This window comes from Tachypleus tridentatus, chromosome 10, assembly GCF_004210375.1.
Source record: "Tachypleus tridentatus isolate NWPU-2018 chromosome 10, ASM421037v1, whole genome shotgun sequence".
NCBI lineage: Eukaryota > Metazoa > Arthropoda > Merostomata > Xiphosura > Limulidae > Tachypleus > Tachypleus tridentatus.
In genome coordinates this window covers 153,752,691-153,776,627 of record NC_134834.1, presented here as the reverse complement: position 1 = coordinate 153,776,627, position 23,937 = coordinate 153,752,691, and the positions used below count along the sequence as shown (strand labels likewise).

Genomic DNA, 23,937 nt, shown 5'->3' with positions numbered 1-23,937 from the left:
ACTCCTTTTACTAGTTTTAAAAGTTTTAGAGCAAAAATAAGAATATATGTTTCACAAAACCCTGTGAAGGGTCCTGGTCTCTCAATTTTTTTTTTGTCAAGAGTCTTAGGGAGATTTTCATTGGTCCTGTAGATATAATTCAGTAAACATAAAAAAAAGCACTTCAGTGTCATTGAAAAACTTTATTTATAATCTATACAAAATGTTTATTTTCTGCAAATAGAAAAGAGCATGTTAATGTTAAAATGAAAAACTTTATTTACAGTTTACACTGCATATTGTTTCCTTTTATGGTATCATTGTTAAAGTTAAGTGCACTTTGCGTTTAACAAGTAACTATTTTTTATAATGTACACTGCATGTTACTTACCCTCAGCAAGCCTCTCGGTGTGGATTCCAGTATGTGGTGAGGGTACATCCAAGGGAAGGTTCTGTTATTTCAGTTTACCTCCTCTGGGATCTAATCATCCACCCATGTGTTTGCTGTGTGTGATAACCAGTGAAGGGGAGAAGAGGATCCTGGTGGTTAAGGGATCTAACCCTGACACACCACTTTGACCTTGAATTCCTGTAGTTGGGTGGCCCCACTAGGGTCAATCAGCTGGTCCACTTGGACTAGGGTCAACCAAGTACCAGTGTTGGATGATTTCAACAGATGTATTGGACATTGTATATGATGCTGGTGTTTGGGTATAGTGCTCATGAAACTCTGGCATTGCTACAGTGTCCTTGTTTGGCATTGTAGTGCATCCCCTTTTTGGGGATCCAAGGTGGGTTGGGTCAGTGGGTGCCAAAACATTCTTTTTTATTATGGATCCTACAGATAAAAACTTAAAGTAGTGAAACAAAAGTCCATAGGTAAATGACCACATCTTGAAGATTCAGAGTAGCAATCTTCAACGTCTGTACTTCATTTTCTTATATTACATATTATTTCAGACAAAACTGCAAGGCAAATGTTTCCCTTTTTTAATAAGAAACTAGAGGGACTTGCTGGGTCTCCAGAGTCAGTCAAAAAGCTTTGCTCTGGTGATATATTGGTGGAAACATACATATCTAAACACAGTGAACTCCTCTTACATTCAAAGGTGATTGGGGATATACTCATTGAGGTTATGTCCCATGCTACTTTGAATTTATCAGGAGGAGTTACTGTTGAGATGGATTTGAAGAACATCCCAGAGTCAAAAGATCCTTGCTGGCTTCTTCATCCAAGGAGTTTCTGCAGTGAGTTGTATCTCCACTTCCAAAGATGGAGTTATGATGCCAATCAGTGTCCTAATTTTGACTTTTACATCATCACATCTACCTGCCACCATCAAGACAGGTTAACTGAATTACAAGGTATGACCATATATTCTGAACCCTCCCCAATGTTTCCAGTGTCAGCAGTTTGGTCATTCAAATACATAATGTCATGGTTCCTTGACGTGCGTTCGTTGGAGTGGCAAGGATCACAATGCCTATGAGTGTGAAATGGGCCCTCATTGTGTCAGTTGGAATGGCTCTTATTCATCCTACTTTTGTTTTTGCTCTAAGCAGTTGAAAGAAAAATAGGTGCAGCATTTGAAGATGATTCAAAACATTACTTACCCTGAGGCTTAAAAGCTGCTGTCCATCATTTCATCTCAGAAGTATGCTGCTGCACTTCATTCCACTACTATAGTGGGAGTACAGACAGATCTCTCTATGTTTCTAAAGGAATCATTCTCAAACCATATGACCTTTTGACCTCCATGGTTAAAAAAGTTGATGAATCAATGTCAATACCCATCTCTGTCCCTAACATTCATTCCAGCAAACCCCAAGATCTACTTCCTTTGGTTCCAAGTATGGGTATTTTCTCGGGTACATCTTCTTCTCGAGCCCCACACTGCAAAACGATTATACGTTCATGCCTTCAGTCACTGGAATCCTCTTCCAATGACAAGGATCTGCCCAATCAACTCAGGGCAGGATCCATAAAGGTTGACAGACTTCTCTTGAATAAAGAAAAAAAGACGTTTTGGAAAACAGAAGGGTTCCCCACCAAGTTTGCCTACACATAAATAAAAATGGCCACCTTGATACAATGGAACAGCTACAGACTGCTCTCAATCATTTATTGAAGTGGACCTTTTTACCTTTTCTCACTCTAAAACCATTGCATGCACTTCTGCTGCCAAAAGGGTATTTATCTCAATCCTGAGCTCTGTCTTGGAGAAGTTGTGCTTCCCATGCCCTCTTTTTCACCTCTTAAGGAATGGATTGATGTTCTATGCTAAAAGTTTATTGTTCATACATCTAATCAAAACTGGACCATGCATCTCTGGTCTATGGCTCTACCAGGACATTGGTCTTGAAGATGTTGGACCCTGTTCACCATCAGGGGCTTTCTGCACTTCTCCAGTCCAGAGATTGTATACTGAATTCTTTTTTCTTCTCTGTCATTTACAACTTCTTTGCTGTATGAGGCAAAACTTCAGTCATTACCACAGCATCCCACCTGTGGTTGTGTTTTCCTTCCTCAGTGGGCCATGCTTTTTCAGATTACAGCCCCTTTTGGCCTTTCTATCCAGGTACAGTTGGCTGAATTGGGTCTGTCCTTGGATGATGTTGCTGTTGCCACTGGTCAGCCCACCCACCATAGCTTATTACCATCTCCAAGTGTGACCTCTCCAAGTTATCTGAAAAAGGTGGATACTCCCAATTGGAAGTTCCATCCTCTTTTTGCCAAACAATGTTTGAACTATTCTCTCATTCTCATTTCTACAGATGTTTTGAAATTGGGTGACCCTGTAGGCTCTGCCATAGTTTTTTGTGGGCCAGTGGTTGCACATATGATCTTCTCTACAGTTTCTGTGTTCAATATCAAACTGTACACCATTTCTCTTGCCCTGAAACACATAGAAGCTCTATAGTACATGAGCTCTCTACTGGCCCTGAAATCACATCATGTTAGTTTTCACCCTGTTCTTGTCGATGTACAAAACCAGCTGGCTCATTTCTCTTTATCATCCATTTCTATCTAGTTCTTCACAGGAATGAGCTCACTGACACCACAGCTAAGTCTATGTGCTCTGGTGCTATCACAACAGTACCTATCCCATACATGGACTATGGTCTTTTGTTCAAGGCTCGGCTCCTTAACAAATGGGAGTTGACTTGGAGTGAACAACATAATAACAAGCTTTTCCAGATAAAACCTTCTATTGGACTTTGATCATCTTGCTTCTATAAGGATCAGAAAGAGGAAGTTGTCCTAGCTAGGCTCTGCATTGGTCAAAGTTTTTTTAACTTGTCTTTGTTTTTTTTATCTGGGACTGATGCTTCAATATGTGGTATGTGTGACCTGAAGTCACAATAGCCTACGTTTTATTGTCGTGCTTTCATTACAACTGTGAATGATGGAACCATTTTAGACATATTTTTACCATGTGTTCACCCTTGACACTGGACCATGTCATTGGGGATTGTAATGCTGCTACTTCAGTTGTGTTTTTAAAATTTTAAGGGCCACTGACATTTTTTACTCTATTTAAATTTTGATTAAAAACTTGGACTTTGTTTTGTTTTAAAGCTATTACATTTTACATATTTTAATAAATTTTACTTTTAATTTTTTATCGGTTGTTTGGTAGAGTTAGCCAAGCTGCTCTGTGCCAATAAATTCCTACCAACCAATCGTATCCCTCCCTTTTCTTCTTCTTGTCATGGTGGCTCAATCAATCCATCATGGAGTTGCACATCCCAATTCTTCCATCTTGCCAGAACTTGCATTTATTCACCTCTCCCACATATTCTGGGTGTGGTACCTTCATATCAATGTGTGATCACTCTTGAAGCTTGGTGCCATCTCCAATGTACCCTGTCTAGTCATCTTGTAATGATCTATTCAGACAACTCCACTATCTTATGTTATCTGACAAGGAAGCAGTTGATATTGGGACTTCTACCTTCTAGGCCTGGAATTTAATATTTGGGCCCATGATTGCCACGTTTAGTTGTTGGTCTGTCATGTTCCAGGAGCTTTGAACCTTGTGGCTGGTTGACTTTCTTATTTAGACTTGATTCTTCCTCTGAAGTAGTTTTTCTATCCTCTAATGTTTCGGTGTATTCGTTCCTACTAGGTAGCCCTCTCATTGATGTTATTGCAACTCCTTCAACATCAAGTACTTTAAACAGCTGACTTAAGAATTTGAATTCATATGTAAATAAGGAATCACTGTGTTAATAAAAGACATCTCAAAGCACCACACATGCAATATATATACTCTTCCACTACATGAAGCATAGATTGTTTTTTGAAGTTGATCTTCTTTAGGGTTACTGAGGAGATGTAAATTTCCAGAAACCAGTATAATTCAGTAATAGATAAGTCAAATGATTTGTTTTTTTTTTTTTTTTGTATTTTAAAAGCTTGTCAGCTAAATAATTCACTAGAAACATCAGTGCTGCATTTTTTTGAAATTCTTGTACAAGTATAGGATCTCTTTATTGAATAAAAGACATTTCAAAATACATGCAGTATTTATTTCCTATAGAAATTTACTGCAGTTGTAAAATGACATGTTTGGCTTGAATATAAATTGATTACTTTTTTGATTAGGGGAAGTTATTTTTGATGGTGAGCATGAAGAGCACCCTCCAGACTTTATTTTTGATGATACAGAATTTCTTCCCAATATAGAAGATGTGCATGTAAGTTAGCCTTTAAAGCTTATGATATATTGCTAAAGATTCAAATTATATTTGTATTATCCTAAGAACTATTTTTTATGAATTAAAATGTTGCTGTATTTATATTTAAACTACTAAATGCATGACTGTATCAAATAAATTTTAATGTATATTTGAGTAGTGTAACTAGTAACACATCAATGTGTCTAGAATCATTTAATAAACACTAAAATTTATAATTAACTACATGAATTGCTATGATGTGAACTCTCTTTTGGAATTGCTTCTTTAGATCAAAAATAGAACTTATTGTTAAAGCTTTTATACAAAGATTGTTAAAGATTCTGAATCCATAAAGAAAAACTGCAAGGACACATGTTCATAACAATTTAGGCCTGATTTCAGTTAAAATTCATCTGTTATGTGGTCAGCTTATGGGAGTAGTTTGGTTTTAAGTATAGTAAAAGTTACAATGTTAAAGGAGTTAAAGTTAAAGTTACAATGTTAAATGTTAATGGAAATATGGGACAAGTATTTTGAGGAGTTTTTATTTATGTATTGTTTAAAATAAGTTGGGATAGGTGGGATAGTGTAGAAGAGCTAAATATTATACTTTGGATGATAAGATGATTGGTACAACAACGTCTTGACTTTATAGAGTTTGTGTGAATGGACACCAAGAGACACTTCATGCTTACTTCGGTCAGTCCATGAACTGCTGGACTTGTATCGAAAAAAAACAGCATCTCAGCTAAAAGATTTCTCAAGACTTCAGTTTGAATATTCCTCATTGATACACCAAGCTGACCTCACAGAAAGTGATGTGGAAGTTTTTTTTAATAGAAAGGTAAAGAGTACAGTGCAAAATCTAAGGTTATAAACTGTTTGAGACTATCCTGCTGTGTTTCTGGAATTGGTTAGTGTTTTTAGTGTATGTAGTGCATATTATCTATAACAGAATAAAATGCATGTATGGTAATTACAGGTTGGAGAGGATATACAGTGTTTGTGAAGCTGGTAAAGGTTGATGTAATATATAGATGTACAAGATGTGAAGATATGATCTTAAAAATGTATGTTTAGATGTTATTCATGTCTACTGATAAAGGACATGTAATAGGTCATTTTTTTTGGCTCTGCTAATTGAAGGTTAAAGGATACCAAGTCAGGGAGTGTACTTCTCTTTGATCTTTGACCAAAGAAAAATAAGTCTTTCAGAAAAACACAGTACACAAATTCAAAAATCTCAATTTTTATTCAACACAAAACATTATATAAGAGCAAGTATGTTCAGTGGATATCTAAAAATAGTAAGAGAAGTGAAAAAAATCTTTAATAACATAGGCCTGCAAATTTTAATTTCATAAAAGATTTTTGGTTTTAATAATGGATCTTCCATAATCCAGCTATGCAGATTTTAAAAATAACATTCATTTTTTTATCACATAATGTTTTTTATAACTTGGGAAGAAAAAATTTATGTAGATCAAATTATTTAATTTGCAACAATGAATATTTTTTATTATTATGTTTTTTAACAAAAATGTAAACAAACTGAAGAAAAGGAAAGAACAGTGATGTCAATTGAATATGCATTTTCATTCATTCTAGTTCCCCTTGGTGAGAATTCCTGTATGTGGTGAGGGGACCTCCCAGGGAAGGTTCTATTCTTTCAGTTTACCTTTTCTGGGATCTAACCATCCACCCACATGTTTGCTGTGCGTGGTGACCCGTGAAGGGGGAGGAGAGGATCCTGGTGATTTAGGGGTCCAACCCTAACACACCACTTTGGCCTTGAATTCTTGTAGACAGGCAGCCTTGGGGTGTCCCACCTTGGGTCAGTCGGCTGGCCCACTTGGGCTAGGGTCAACCAAGTACCAGTGTTGGAAGATCTCAACAGGTGTTGTGGACATTGTATCTGATGTTGGTGTTTGGGTATAGTGCTCACAAAACCCTGGTATTCCTGCAGTGTCCTTGTTTGACATTGTAGTGCGTCCCCTCATAGGGCTGAGTGGTGTGTGGGTGCAATTGTCCCCCTTTTTTATTCAGAATAGGCTGGAGGGACTTGTGGGCTCTCTAAAGTCAGTAAAGAAGCTTTGATCTGGTGATATATTGGTGAAAACATCCACATCTCAACACAGTGAACTCCTCTTGAATTCAAAGGCAATTGGGGATATACCTTCTGAGGTTACACCTCATGCTATTTTGAATTCATCATGAGGAGTCATTGTTGAGAGGTATTTAAAGAACAATTTTGAGTCAGAGATTCTCGCTGGTCTCTTCACTCAAGGAGTTTCTGCAGTGAGGCATATTTCCACTCACATAAATAGAATTATGATGCCTACCAATATTCTTGTTCTGACATTTACATCACTACATCCACTTGCCACCATTAAGGCAGGTTATCTTAATAACAGGGTAAAGCTGTACATTCCAAACCCTCTCCAATGTTTTCAGTGTCAGAGGTTTGGTCACTCAAAGATATCATGTCGTGGTTCCCTGATATGTGCTTGTTGTGGTGGCAAGGAACATGACGCCTATAAGTGTGAAACGGACCGTCATTGCATCAATTGTAATGGCTCTCACCAGTCCAACTTTCTTTTGTGCCTTAAATGGTTGGAAGAAAAAGAGGTGCAGCATTTGAAAATGATTCATAACATTACTTATCCTGAGACTTGACAATTGCTGTCTACCACTTCATCTCAAACGTATGCTGCTGCGCTTCGTTCCACAACTACAGTGGGAGTACAGAGAGATCTTTCTGTGCCTCCAAAAGAATTGTTCTCAAATCAAAGGAAAAGCCTTTTGATCTTTATGGTTAAAAAAGTTGATGAATCAACTTCAATACCCATCTCTGAACCTTACATACATTCCAACAAACACCAAGATCCACATCCTTTGGTTCTGGGTACTGGCATTTCCTTGGATACATCTTCTTCTCCTACCCCAAGATGCAAAACAATCAATCATTTATGTCCTCAGTCACTAAAATTCCCTTTCAACAGTAAAGACCACACTCTCGAACCTCATCGCTTTCCAGCAGGCCTATGCACATGCTCGGTGGGTAAGACGTCAAAGCCAGAAGGACTCTTAGATTAAGTTCACAACAGGCATTGAAACGTAGATCAGAGAAGCCTTTCTCAAATGACAACATCTTGTATGAATATTCTTTGACATTGAGAAGGCTTATGATACAACCTGGAGGTATGGAACTTTGCGAGGGGTTGTGTTTTCCTTCCTTGGTGGGCTATACTTTTTCAGAACAGACAGTCTGCCATTGCTCCTTTTGGCCTTCCTATCCAGGTGCAGTTGGATAAATTGGGTCTGTTCTTGTATAACATTGTTGTATCCACTGGTCAGCCCATCCCACCCTGACTAATTACAGTCCCCAAATGTGACCTTTCTTTAAGTATCTGAGAAAAGCAGATACTTCCGATTGGAAATATCGTCTGTTATTTGCTGAACATCTTTCCATTTCTATTTATACAGATGGTTCAAAATCAGGTGACTCTGTGGGCTCTGCCATGGTTTGTTGTGGGTCGGTGGTTGCGTGCAGAATCCCCTCTACAGCTTCTGTGTTCACTGCTGAACTGTACATCATTTTTCTTGCCCTGGATCACATTGAAGCTCAGTAATACTCAAACTGCACTATTTATACTTACTCGCTTAGCTCTATACTGGCCTTGGAATCACTTCACGTTGGTTCATACCCTGTTCTTGCCAATATTCAAAACCGACTGGCCCATTTCTGTTTAACATAGATAGATGTATTCTATCCAGTTTTTCTAGATACTGAGTCACATTGGTATTCCAACATACATGGTCCTTTATTCAAGGCTCAGCTTGTGGTAAAGTTTTTAGTTTTTAAAGGCCTTTAATCTTTTTAATGCCATTTAAGTCTTTTAATTTGTACATTATATCTTTTTTAATATGATTTCCATCTAGTTCAATTTGAACTTAGAAAATGACTGTAACGTTAAATAACTCAAAACCAGGACTGGAACGGCCAACTTCAGGTGACTAACACTGCTGTTTGAACTATCCGTTAGTCATTCTGGTGAGTTATTATTAAAATTTTGCTACACGTCTTTAAAACTTTTATTACTTTACTTTTTGAAAGTGGCCATAATGTCAAATAACTTGGAACCAGGACTGGAAAGGCCAACTTTCGGTGACTGACAGTGGTTTTTGTACTTATCTGTTAGTCTTCCTTGCAGGTTATGACAATTACAATTATGCTACAGAAAGTCCTTTTCAACTTCTGTTACTGCAGTTTTTTTCTTATCATTGTAGACTAGATGCAAACATTGGTTTTATGCTATTTATTTATTTTTTAAACTTTGTTTTACATTAATTTCCTTTTGTGAATTTTACTAAATTCACTTTAATTTTACCTTTTCACCAGATGTTTGGCAGAAATAGTCCAGCTGTTTGTGCCATATAACTCTAATCAACCAACCAACGAATCATTCTCATTTTTTTTTGGAAAATCTACATCTTTTAGTGTTAAAACTGTGTTGTGGTTTTTCTTTTATGTATTGGTAAAAAAAACTGTACATGATGGAAAAAAATAGATATCATTTTTGGATTTAGCATACAAGAATTACCTTAGAACATGCAAACAATTTTAATACAGGAAAACTATTGCAGGCCTTTGTACTTTCTCTCACCAGTTTCAACTCTCCTCCCTGTAACTTGCATTAAATCATGTTAACTTAGAAGTCTAGTAAAACAAAACAACCCTGACATGTTAAGCTAAATGTAAATCAAAATTACATATGCTTAAGCTGTCATTTAAGTGAAACTGTAACTTCCTCAAAAGTTAGATATTGCTGCAATCCAAAGTTTGTTAAGTTGCAATGTTAAACTCAACTCAATGAGCTAATGTATCTAAAAGTTAAAATCTAAAGGTGAAATCTGCTTACCTAGATCAAATCTTGCATTAAGTACAAAAAATCTTAACATTAAACAAACCAAGCTTGCATATTAACCCACATTTTGGTACCATATCATGTGCAAAACATGACCACTTCTGACAAGGTTGTTATTGGTTGTACAGAGTAAAACTTTTGTTTATTTTGTTTCAGTATTTTACCAAGTTTACTAGTGTGGTGAGATACAAGAAATGAAGCTTACAGAAATTAAAATGGAGAATTACATGATTATCCATAACATTAGTAGTCTATATTCAAAAGTTGCTTAATTAATGAAACATTTGTAAATGAACTGCCAAATATATAAATATAAAGAAACACTTTTGTATTTGTTAAAATTAGGGTTTTGTTTTTTATTAACAAGGTTATTTTTCTTTACTGGAAGTTTTTATCTCAGGAAAATCAAAAGAATGATTATTTCAAGACTTTGTTCAAAATCTTGATGGAGATTTTAAATGTTTCCACAAACAAGTAAAAAAACTGTCTGTCTTTCCATTATATAATGCCTTTTGCAATTTGTACATTACATCATATAAACATTTTCTGAAGTATTATTTTTTATATAAATTATTAAAAGAAGTTGACGTTGACTTAGTTTTTTAGGTTAAAATGCTAGTTGTACTTTAATGTTTGGGATGAAAAGTATAATGCAATAAATCTAATAGGTAAAAGACATGTAAAAGGTTCATTTTCTAAGACAGCTTGTAACTCCATTTTAAATGAAGAGTTATGATACTAACAAAATTGGAAGGTAGACTGTTTGAACAAAAAATCCTATTTGTTTTACAAAAGGAGAAAGACACCCATTAAAATCTTGCCTGAAATATAAGTAATTGTTCTTTCTAATATGTAATTCATGCGAGAACTTTTTTTCATAGCATTACAAATTATCTTTCATTTAAAGAGAATATGGACATTAGCCAATTAATGAACACGTTTTACGCATACAAGAGAAAGGAAAAGTTGAATAAATTACTTAAGTGCCTTGCTACACTAAGAATGATGATAACAGAAGAAACTTTAACATATTAACTAAGAGGATGAGCTAATGCTTAGTGCAGTCCTCTCCATACCAAGAACAACGAAAATGCAATAATTAAAAAAAAGTTACACAAAATATAAATGGCAAGTTGGGCACAAAGGTTAATCACAAGTGATATACTGTTTCTGTATGCTATAGTAGTATTTTACATTATTGAACATTTATCTAAATTTACCTGACTATATCTAACTAAAGATATACTGTAAACTTGTTATCAGAAGGTGAAATTCAGAACTATTTCTGTCACTACATAAATAAGGGTTACAGAATATTTTTTGTTGCAAGGAAGTTACTAAGATGTTGAGGATCTTCTGACATAGTTTTCCTAAGTGTTATTTAGAGCTTCTGATTAACAAACCTTATAAACTAATAAAATAGAAAATTAACGAATTAATGGAAACAGTTTGTTATACGAGACTTTATGATAATTTATGTAAATTTTCAGATTATGTTAATAGCTTATGATAATAGTAATATATCAAGGTTCAGACAGCTTAGGAAATTAGGTTAGTCTGAAATTCATATACAAAGATATCTATGCAATGCCATCTTCATAAATGCAATTTTAAATAAAAGAATTGTTAAAAATTATTTCAAACATTATAACCAATAAAATTTAATGAAACTAACTATAAAGTAAAATATGTTACTACAAACAAAACATAAATCAGTTGCTTGCTCTTAAGATATAGAATTTGCCAATACATCAAACATTACAGTATATATACATTAATGATTTTTGTACATCCAACATCGGAAACTAGTGTTGCATGTTATATGATGTATTAAACTGACATGAAGGAAATGAAATTACTTTTCAAACTTAAAAGATATTGTGTGTAAAAATACTTGTAAATTTTATCTTCTTAACTAGACAACTGGTTAATGAAAAAAAGATCAACAGGTAGTTTAGATACATCAAACACCTTATTTGGAAAGGTTATGAGGTTTATTGAGTAATACTAAAAATGCCAGTTGTCTTTGGTTTGTACTTTATAAACTGAATTTAATATCAGATTTAGAAGCAATGATTTATAAGCACAATGAAGTTTTTACTTTGGGGAACATACTACCAGAAGATGACAGACCATTTTTCTGTTGAAACAAATAGTATGCTCCCCAACGTAAAACATTTATCATTATGATATAAATTGTTTTTTTGTCAATTTATTATTATATTATCATAATCATCTTTTTTACACAAGTGTGAACTAAACTTAAAAGTATGTGACATATACATTAAAGACTTCCAAAAAAGGTTAAAAGTGTTAACAAATAAAAAAAAAAGGAAATAGAAAGAGATTACAGCTTACTTTTGAGAGCTGGCAACATTTTACTTGGAAACTGTTTGTAATTAATGTCATTCAGAATAGCATTAATGAATAGTGCAGAAAAGTGGCAGGATTGAATTGTACTGAATGAATGGTAAAGTGCAAAAAATGAGTTGCACAAATTAAATAGTATATTTTGTGTTTAGTGGCAATAATAACTGATACAGAATGAATACCAAAGTAGAGGGAATGATTGATGCAGATTGAATATCAAAGTGAGGGGAATGATTGGCACAGAATGGATAGCAAAGATGCAGAAAAGACCTTGAATTAACATTTGATGGTTTTACTTTTAGAGCAGAAATGGTCCAGTGAACTTCCTGATCAGGCTACCTGTGGATTTTTCTAAGATACCCCCAGTTCTTACAAGGGTTAGTCACATACCTAGCTTAAGGTTTGTCTTGGGCACTTGAATGAAATTTTAATCAATCTGATTTGATTTTCTTTACTTTCTCAAGATTTCATTGTAAACTCTAATTGTTAAAATAATACTTAACATGCAAAGGAAATCATAAAAAATAATAGATAATCTTGTCTCTTGTCTCAATGAAGTTGTATATTATTGTTATTATATAGCTGTTGTCTGCTTTACTGTGGTGTTATATCACACGTTTAACCACAAGTAGGTACCTTATGATATCATAGTTTTATTAACACATTCATTGCCACTGACTGCAAATGTGTGTTAGCCAATGCCACTAGCAAATGTGTCTTAAAGAAAAAAGTATTGAGGCAACTGCACTTCATTGAAGTTGGCATACATTAGAAGTCAATTCTGCTGTAATTGTTAGTTTTATTATATTTATTTAGTTGTCTTTTATAAAATGAATGAATAGTGCTTCTTTAAACCCCTTGCTAAGAAATCATTTGAATAACTTTTAGTGTGTTTTGAAAAGGGGAAACCATAAATACACAAAGTATTATTGTGGAAATTATTCTGAAAATATCCCTTTGTATAAAGCCATATTTTATGAAAACTCATCAAGTAAATAATGACTAAAAAGTAGTCTAACAAACAGAAGTTTTTGTAATATTTATTTTACAATTGAAATGCATCAGAAAATATCATTAATAAATATGATGTTCTCTGGACTACAATTTATCCTTCTTGCATATGAAGAAAATGTTCCAAACCATGATATGATATATAAAATAGACAATGCATGTATGCATCATGTGGCATTCATAAAACGAATTTTAGCTACAGTGCCAATGAAACATTCATGTGCATTATGGTACATATTTTAGTTAAATAAGCATACATGCCAATAACTACTCCATTTGATATTATTCTGTATTATTTTAATACATATAAATATAATAATATAAAACAATGGCATCTGGCTTGGATAATGATCACTAAGGAGGCAGTAAATGTGTTTAATAAAGTTTGTAATGTGGCTCATGCTTTGCATTTGGAGTTGGATGGTTGTTATTTCAAGGCTGGCCAGTATATTATTGTTGTTTCCTTGAGTAAGACACTTTACTTCACTCCTGTATGATGGATACCAGCTATTAGCCTGGGGTTAATCTGCAATTGATTGGCATCACATTCAGAACAAGTGGGACATCATTTTATCCATTTGTGCTGCTTCAAACTAGAATTTTAAACCATGGACTCTTATGTGCCTTCCACAGTCACAGCAAAGTCTTAACTTTATAAGATCTCAGATTTTTCTTGTAACAATATACTATTTTTCCTTGAAGAAATTCTTGTTACAGATTTATTTATTTACCTACTGAATAACTGCAAGTTTCTAATAATACCAAATAATTACATCTAATGATATAAAAATATAGTTATAAAGAAAATCTTGGGTAAAAAAGTTAACTCTCTTGCTATAAGGTCAGTGGAATTGATTGATGTTGTAGCCATTTTGAACTCATTATAGTTTTCATAACTTTTAATAGAGAATGTATATTTTCATACAATTGGGAAGGCTTTCATAAAAACATTGTCTTTTGTATGCAAACTATTGGTGTTTAAGTATTTTTACTAATGATTTGTCTGTGAATAACTGGAATATCTAAAGTATTTAGTATTTCTTTTATTACTTGTACATGTTCAAAGTGGTTTCCATGTATTATATCTAGTATTTACTCTTCTCTATTACAAACTCTTGCTAAATCAGCAGTGTAGAGTACAATTAATAGTTTTATCAGGAGCAGACGTTACATGACTCATAATATAAAAAATTTGCAATTTCTTTTATTCAGGAAAATCTGGGTGAAGATTCTGCTGTGCTTCTAATAACATTTCAAACAACAGAAGGAGTTAAAATCATTCCTCAGTTGTACTTGTCTCCACGTGTTGAACAGTAAGTAAATACGAGGGCTGTTCAAAAAATACGCGGACTGACGTCATAAAACAAAATGTACTTTATTTAGAAGTTACAGGTCTGGGACCCCTTCAAAGTACTCTCCTCCCCAACGCACACACTTATCCCAACGGTGTTTCCACTTGTTGAAACAGTCCTGGTACACTTCTTTTGTAATGTCCTCCAGCTCCTTCGTCGCATTTGCCTTAATCTCGGGAATCGTCTCAAATCTTCTTCCTTTCAAGGGTCTTTTGAGTTTGGGGAACAAGAAAAAATTGCAAGGAGCAAGGTTAGGTGAGTAGGGGGGTGGAGAAGAACAGTGATCGAGTGTTTGGCCAAAACCTCACGAGTTCTGAGGCACAAATTTTGCAGCAACGTGGTGCATCATCAATTTTTCGGTCAAAATATTGTAACAAGATCCAACTGATATCCCACACTCTTCAGCAAGCTCCCTGACAGTCAGATGTCGATTTGCCCGCACCAGGATGTTGATTTTGTGGACGTGTGGGTCATCAGTTGACGTGGAAGGACGTCCAGGACGCTCATCATTTTCAATGGACTGTTGACCATCCTTAAAACGTTCATGCCACTTGAAACATGCCGTACGATTCATAGCAACATCACCGTAAGCCGTGTTAAGCATAGCAAAAGTTTCAGTCGCAGATTTTCCAAGTTTAACACAAAATTTCACAGCAAGTCGTTGCTCCTTCAGGTCATTCATTCTGAAATCTGCCAAACGAAAAAATCGCACTTCACTTAAAACCGCGTAGCTAATACACAAATGAAGATATCTGCAATCGGGAAATGGCGTCGTAATCAGCTGATCTGTGCAAACCTAGCGACACCAAGCGGATTCCCTGGAACCAACTGGAGCCGCGCAATTCAAACAGTCCGCGTATTTTTTGAACAGACCTCGTAATCACATTTCTAAATAGTTATAAAGTCTTTCTTGTGATGTAGTCTCAGATGTTAGCCTTAGCAGTCAAATGTATCGAATAAATAACCAAGACAATATGTTCAGTGCATTGATATGCAAAATACAATGAGCTACCTCTGCTTTAACTACTTACAAAACAAGTTGTATGCTGAGATCACCTGATTGAGTTGTTATTTCAGTCTGTTAATCGAATGTGTACAGAGTTGTTCCATTGAACCAACCTATATTGAAGAAGGAATGTTGACTGTACTTCCAAACTTGCCATGTGTTTTTACGTCAGATGTGGTAAGCTTTTACTAAAGTCTATAAACCTGTTGTGTACAAATAAATGTGTTTCTTTGTACTTGAGATGTCTGCAAATTGTTAATATCAGACTTGGACAAGTTGAAGTGTGAAGTGTAGTTCAAGTAAAGAATAGAATTACTTTTGTTCGTTGTATAGTTTTCATTTGTATAACCTCTAGAACTTCTGAAGTGCATATCTCCAGTGTTTTTCAGTATCCTCATGTATTTTATCTAGTATTTACTCTCCTTTATTACAAACTGGTTAAATCAACAACATAGTATAAAATGAATAGCTGTAACATCAAATACACAATAACATGTTGAATGGCACTATATAAAAGGCCGTAGCATGCACACTTTGACTTGTTTCCATTGCACATAGGATTAAAACCCAACCCTATTCCATATAGAAACCACCAATACATATAGAACATGTTAAAAAAACACCTGTCAACAGAGTGAAGCCACAACTCAAGCTTAGTAATTACTTTATTACCTAATGTTCATGGAGTTTAATAGTAAAACTCATACTGATGTGAAAAAATACTAATACTGACAGTAATGTTAATGTATAATGAAATATTTCTACAAGGGATGCTTTGCTATCATAGGTGAGCTTGCTGAAGTTTTCATATGAGCATGCAATAAATGTAATCACAGTCTTATTATGATGTTAAACACTGCCTACTTTTTTGTATTATTTTTTTCTTAGATAGGTTTCTAGAAGTATACTAACGTAGTATTATTATTTTGAAAGCATCAGAATATATAATAGTATTACGTATGGTTGCATACTATTATAGTAGTGATGGCAACACATTACTTTCCCAATGTTAACTATTTCAGGAGAAAATCACTCTGCATCCCCAGTTTTCTTTTGTTCTGTACTAACAATGACATGTTCTTTCTTCTTAATGTTGATTATTCCAGAGCAGTAGGAAAAATATCAACATTTTGTATTCTCAGTTTCCTTGTGTTCCTTATAATGACAAAATATTATTTCCTCCTGATGTTATTATTTCAGATCACTAGGAGAAACTTCTGCACTTCGTATTCCCAGTTTTCCTAATGGAGGCTGTTTGATGGATTATGTACCAATTGTAACAGAGTTGTTAACAAGAAAAGTATGTTATTAAAAGTAGAAATGGGAACTTAGTCTATTTTATGTATTATACAAATTATAAAAAAAACAAATAGCAAGGCACCTTGCTTTTTAGCAAGTTATGCATACATTTGAAAAGCGATCCTGGGTAGGATTTATTTTAAAATATGTATACACAATATATATATAAAGTTAATTCAAGAAAAAATACATCAAACTCAACAGTAAATACAAAATTAATAACAGGCAATCCTTCCATTTGCAAGTTTGTAGTGATCTGAATTAAAATGTGATTTCAAATGTACAAATATCTAATTAAAGGCTGACAGCAGATAATTTTATAGCTGTAGAACTGAGTTTATGTAGATTAGATTCTAATTATTATTGTATATACCTTATAATACAATTCAGTGTACTGAAATTATGTATGAAATATTTAGTTAGTTTTATATTAGGTACACCAGAAATGAATGGTTACCAAAAAATAAAGAACTATGTAAGAGTTTTATTGATTGCATGTATCATACAAAATGAATGGGGTATTCAAGTTTTTGTAGCTTTTATATACACATGATGATATTAAGTATAGAATATTAATATTCAACAGTCAAGTAAATCAAAATCAAAGACAGAATGCACTAAACACAACAAATCCAAAGCACTGATAAATGATATTTCCTAATAAACAAAAATAAAAAAAAACTGCACAAATTAAAAGGAATCCCCGAAGGTACAGACAATAATGCTGGATTTAAAATGATGACTGCAGAAGTAAGACACAGATAGTAGTGATGATACATCATCTGTCAGTCCTAATCTCCATTTGCCACTCTCAGGTGAAGAGATTAATAAACAACAATAATGATAATAATAATATAATCAGAACAAATAAAAATTAGAGAGAGAGATGTGGGTGCTCAACCCCACAATGTCCCATATCTACATTGACCATTGCTGCCTGCATACAGTTGTGAGTCCTACTTCTGTGGTCACCTCCAAAATCTAGGGTATATATTTTATATCCCACATTATAGCTTGCACCCTGGGGATCATTTTGATTTGTGTAGCATTTTTGATTTTTCTTAAGGCTTATTTTTGTTTATTAGACAATGAGAAATATTAAGTATATATGAAAAAAATGGTGTGTTGTAGATTCTTATTTTATGTATACTGTCTGTGGCATGATGGAAACTGCTATTTAAAATATTTTTAAACTTAACTAGGTCTAAATTTCTGTTACAGTAAGTCCTAGTTATTTTTATATTTAAAATTTGCTCTTTACTTAGCTTAATTATCAGTTTTGTTCTCAGCAAACTTTTTCAGTATCTTAGATGTAAAAAAATGTTCATGGTGGTAACCATTTTTTTCTAATTCAGGTAGATCAAATAGTTAAAGGCTTTATGAAGAGGAAAGAATATATTGCATCTTTTCTTAGTGTCTTTGGAAGGTAAGTTTTGTTTGTTTGCCAATTTATATGAGCTGTTATTTTATCTTTATGTATTTATATGTAAACAAATAATTGGATACTTATGTGTTACTGTTGTACAGGGTGTATTGGTAATGAACTAGTGTTATTTAAGTCACTAGCATACAAATATTAATTATTTATGGATTACAAGCGTGTGTTGTCATTGTAGAGATGTGTTAATAGTTCTATTGCTCTCACTTTACGTATGAACAACTTACAGGTTTATTTTTAAATACACAATAAAAAAGATAAATTTTTTAAAGTGTCATTTATCTGAATCTGGTAAACTAGAAGTAGTATGGAATGGAATACCATTTCTTCACAGCAGTACAAACCTCCACATTCATATGTAGTTACATAGTTTTTCCTATATACATGTCCATGAAAGTGAGATTTAAAATTTAAATCTTACTGGGTGTTCCATGTTATAACAAGGCATATTAGCTAACCAGTTATTCATTGCATTGATTGAAATACCTATCTATATACTGCTGCAGTAGTTGGGGAGCAATTTTAACCAAGCATCCAGTGTGTAGAAATGTTATTACTGTAGGTAGTGCAGTAATTAAATGTAATAAATAATCAGCAGAACATGTTGAGGTGTAACTTTGGAAATCTTATGTTTGTGTCTTTAGCAGTCATCAAGTTAAAATGTATAAACAGCTGATCAAAGCAGCCAAGGTAGATAAAAGGATCAGCCATATAAAACAAGAAGTTACATGTGTGATATATACATACAATTCAAGCATAACGAGATCTGTAGGTCCATCAAGGCCATCCCGTCCACTGTACTATACTCTAACATAAAATGAAATGCTAAAACCACATCTTATCATTCAAATCTTTATCAGGTTTTCCCTTAAGCTTCTTCAGACTGCATCTCTCACATCTGAAGGCAACTCATTCCAATAGCTGATCACTGTGTTAGAAAAATAAATCTGTCTTAGCTGAAGACAAATTCTACCCTACCAAAATTTATACTTGTGTTCCATAGTCATATCATTTTTATCATTAAATATGAAAACACATGATGCATCAACATTTTATGATCTTAAATACCTGTCAGATCCCCTCTAACCTTAAAATTTAATTTTAAAAATCTTGATCTATCCTTGTATCACAACCTGGCTGTTTCTGTTTAAGTTTAATATGAGTGTTATGATTAAATAGGTTATATAGCATGAGTTTTAAATTTAGTTATTTTCAGAAGTGATAGTTTATAACAAGTTTGTTTTTGTAACCATTTACGAATCATACATTGTGTGGTTTAACAGTTATGAACTGATGATTGTTATATTATTGTATCGTGTTACTAGAAGTTGAGTTTTTCTTGTTTTAATTGAGGTTATTGCTTCATAATATCTTCTGGTGTGTGGAACATTTTAGATCTTTTTGTCAGGGTATAAATGTGTTAGAAATGTAGTTCAGTATGGTGGATCTAGACTGTATAGTTGTGCATTCAGCCATAAAGATCATATACTGGCAATTTTAAAAATGAAATTATCCCAGGTCATATTGTAATAATAGTAGAATAATTTAATATACTGTATTCTGAAGTAATTGAACCAGCTTGTGTATATTTTGATGAAAAAGAGAGTTATTTGAAGCTCCACATATAACTGTGATAGTTAACAGTGTAATGAACATTTGCCTTGTTTTGATATACATTTATTTTAAAACAAGTGGACTATGTGCTGTTTCTTTATTGTTGAAATTTACCACCAACAAATCACAGATACCTACTGTAAAGAATCCAGCCCATGCATAAAATCTAACATTATCCATCCTAAGTACCATCCTCTTCTGAACCCTTTCCAACAATTGAATTTTCCTTCTAAGGTAAGAAGCCAAGACTGAACACAATACTCCAAATGTAGCCTAACCAATAACTTATACAATGATATTATAACCTCTGTAGACTTGTATTCATTATTTCTGTGGATACAGTGTCAAATCCTGTTTACTTTATCAGTAGGAGCAGTACATTGCTGGTCTAGGAAAACACAAAAGATCTCTTTCTTCCATTATATTTTCAAGGTTATTCCCATCAAAATGATCATACTATAATTCTGTTGGTCAATATAAATTATAAACATGTGCAGTAAGTTTACCCCTGAAAAACAGCATAAGCACATTATGCACTTGGCAACAACTAGTCTAACTGCAGCAGGGAGCTGCAAAGCTCAGTGAACAAGTTGTTAGAACTGCTCTATGAATTGAAGAGTAACAACAAAGGTGAATGTAAATATACTTTAGTAACCATTTGATACAATAACTTAAAAAACTTAGTTTTTGAAAAGGTATGAAGTTAGGTCGTTGAATAATGTTACAGGTTTATTTATCAATAGTATTAAGTATGGTAAATTTTAGTTCTGACTAAACTATAGTAAAAACACAGTAAAAGTTACACAGGTTACAGTGATATTTATCTCAATAGAATGTAGGCCATATTTTAGAAAACCTTAACTAATGTTAGGACTAAGACAAATGGACTTGCACATTTTGGTGTTTATGAATACAATTAGTTTAAAGAAGTACTATTGCAATAAAGATACTAATTTAACTGCAAATGTTTTTCAGGTCTCTGCTAGTATTCATAATTCAAACAGTGCATGACCTTGCATTTATTATAATCAAAAGTCATCTGCCATTTATTTGCCCAACTGCAACTAGCTAACATTACATAACTACATAACTTGCATTGATGTGTTGCATGTGTACTCATTATGTATACAATAATATAAAACTGAACTTTTGTCTTCCCTATTTTGGCTGTATTTTGTAATATACAGTCATATTACAATTATTATGCATTGTATATTGATTACTACTGTTTAGAAATAAATTATTAAATGTATTTTTCTCACAATATAGAACAATAAATGAAGTCAAGCAAACAATTATCTCTTCCAGCTATGACCTTTAAACTCAGTTGCTGCTGAACATAGATTGTTAATTAAGCCTTTTAAAATTCCATATGTGGAGGATATCAAACAAAAAAAATTTTAAGGTTTTGTTTACACAGTTGAATAACCAAATAATCATAAATGTTACCATAGAATTCCACTATATTTTATTAAGCTTAGTAACTAAGATGTATTTAGGTTCAAAGAAATATGGTTTTTGAACAGACTAAAGATACAACATACCGTTTTTGAATTCTTGGTTCAACAGAACGTTATAGTCTTTTCACAGATTAAAATATCTGAGAAAAACCACTAGGGGGATATTCTAAGCTGTCAATTGGTTATTTACATGTCATATATTGAAGTAAGTGTATGTAAGGGACAGTTTTCAGAAATGGAAAGATGTGAATGAGGCCACTGTTTTTGATTCAATATATAAGCCAAATCTTGGCAAAATAGAAATATGAGATTTTTATTTCATATTCTAGCTGGTTAATAATGGTAATTTGAGTTCCTAGTTTGTATGAATCTGTAGACTTAGTATTTTGACATCACAAACATCTAATTTTAAACATACCACTTGACTCACTAAAAATCTATATTTAGATGCATTCTTTTAATATTTCCTTTTAAATTAAGAAATTAATGCATATATAATATTAAAGTTTGAATTATGATCTACAATTTGATTCCAAACTTATTGATGTAATTTCACAAAATAGTAGTTCAACAATAAAATTTTGAATGCAAGTCAACAAATGAGATGTCATGGCCTTTGACCTGTAGCAAAAGGGTTATTGTATGTCTTGTTTCTATAAGGAATATTTCTTAAAGCTTCATTAGTAAAAACTGATGAAAAAGTGGAATTTAATAATCCAGTCATCCCATAATCACCAGATATTAACATTCCTTTCTCTAAGTAACATTCATTATTTAATAATTCAGTTTTAAAATTTTCCACATTTGATCAGTATCGTTAATTAATTCATTTTCCCAATGCACAACATACACTTCTTGTCTCATTCTATCAAATTACTTTTTTGAATTTTGGAATCCAAGCCTAATTGAGGAATACTACTTCCACCCAGATGCTTTCCAGTCTCCACTCTCTCAACCATTTCTATATTTTAAGTTAATAAAAATCTAAAATATTGTTGTTCATACCAGGTTCCCTAACCAGTTGATAAAGAAATCATCCTGAACAGTTTCTAAACACTTATCCCCTTCATGTTTTGTCTCTTAAAAGTTCCAAGAATTTATGTCTGAAATGAAAATCTCCCATAATTATAACTTTATTAACACCTGAATTCTTTCTCTCTTTATCATATCAGGTAAAAGTATGTTTGTAATTTGATTTTACATTATACTGTTCTCTCTATTTTCCTCTTCCTTTATTATTCTGGCATTCATCACTGTCTAATCTCAGTTTAAACCTAGCCTTACTTTAATATCGTTTGCAAAAAAGCCAATGCCTGCCCTACTTAAATGCAAATAATCCATTCCAAAAAAAAACAACAACCCTTCCCTTCCCATTGAGCTGGTCCCACCAATCTATCCAGCCAACCTGCTTGTTCTTACATAAACCAAGTATTGGATCATAATGACAGACTTATAATTTCATTCCAACAGTTAAGTTGTGGCAGTATCCTTGACAGAATTAATTTATTATGGCCCCTTTCTTTCAGTGCCTTTCACCCCACAGTTGATTCCCCTGACCTATCCTTTCACACATTATAATGTTTAAGATGACATGGGACCTAGTGGTCCATCGTGGCTGTTCCAAGTAAACTAAACTATTAATAAGTAAATTTTAAAAAAAGGCCTTAAATCCAGCCCTTATTCATATAATTATCAAGCTTTCTCTTAAATTTACTACCTCAACAACAACTAAAGGCAATCCATTCCAATGGCCAACAACCCTGTTAGAAATATAAAACTGTTTTACATGAAGATGACTCTAACCTTGCCAAAATTTATTTGTGTCCCTTAGTCTTGCTATTCTCATTGTTGAGTATGAAAAAAGATGATGTATCAACATTGTAAATATCCTTTTACAATCTCAGACACCTCCACTCTTTTGATTGAGAGATTTCAGCCTCTCTTTGTCTGACACTTTCATCCCAGGCACCATTCTAGTAACCAACCTTCTCCAACAATTCAATGTCTTTCATGAGGTAAGGAGATAAAAACTGGATACATTATTCCAATTGTGGCCTAACTAGTGCTATATATAGTGAAATTATAACTTCTTTTAACTTCCATTCAATACTTCTGTAAATAGAATCTAAAATCCTATTTCCCCTACCACTAGCAATGGCACATGGCTTCAGAGACTATTACGTTTATTCCCATCCAAATTATGTTAATCCACATGTATTATCTTGAATTTATTATAATTAAAACCCATTTGCTATTTACTTGCCCAACTCACTGAATGATCTAAATCCTTTTTAAATCAGCAGTAACATTTTCAAAGAATGTCAAAACATTTGCAAGGCAAGATTTTCCCTCAGAGAAACCATGTTCATTATCCAATAGTTGGTTGATTGTTTGGCATTTATTGGCACAAAACAACCAATAAAATCATAGAAGTAAAATAGTTATAAAATGTACAAATGAATTGAGTTAATGCCAGAAATTCAGATAAAAGATTTAAATACAAATAAAAAGGCCGATGGCTCATAAAAAGTTAAAAATAAAATCAAGGTGGACAGTGTCACCACAGCCAATGACACTATCCAATGTTAGGGCTACACTCACAGAAAATGTCTAAAATAGTATTGTTGCTCAGAGTTGTAATGACGGCAGAGCAGTAAAACATGCACTATTGTGACTTGAGTGTCACAAAAGCTACATATTTGATGGATCAGACCCTAATTAAAAAAAAAAAAAATGGGTGAAAAAACTGTGACCAGTGCATAGCCTAACCAGGACAACTTCCTCCCTCTAATCAATA

General features: G+C 33.4%; 1 protein-coding gene across 3 annotated transcripts in view; it reads left to right on the top strand.

Moving 5' to 3' along the window:
• LOC143230669 (BRISC and BRCA1-A complex member 2-like) overlaps window positions 1-23,937 on the top strand; it is a 36,901-nt gene that overhangs the window by 5,467 nt on the left and 7,497 nt on the right. For 2 of the 3 annotated variants that reach the window (XM_076464595.1, XM_076464591.1), the window contains exons 3-8: window positions 4,589-4,680; window positions 5,318-5,506; window positions 12,263-12,337; window positions 14,184-14,284; window positions 16,530-16,629; window positions 17,984-18,054. In XM_076464595.1, coding sequence (XP_076320710.1) covers window positions 4,589-4,680; window positions 5,318-5,506; window positions 12,263-12,337; window positions 14,184-14,284; window positions 16,530-16,629; window positions 17,984-18,054 — 628 coding nt within the window. The remainder of the gene's footprint in view (window positions 1-4,588; window positions 4,681-5,317; window positions 5,507-12,262; window positions 12,338-14,183; window positions 14,285-16,529; window positions 16,630-17,983; window positions 18,055-23,937) is intronic. The other variant, XM_076464592.1, reaches the window with a different exon arrangement.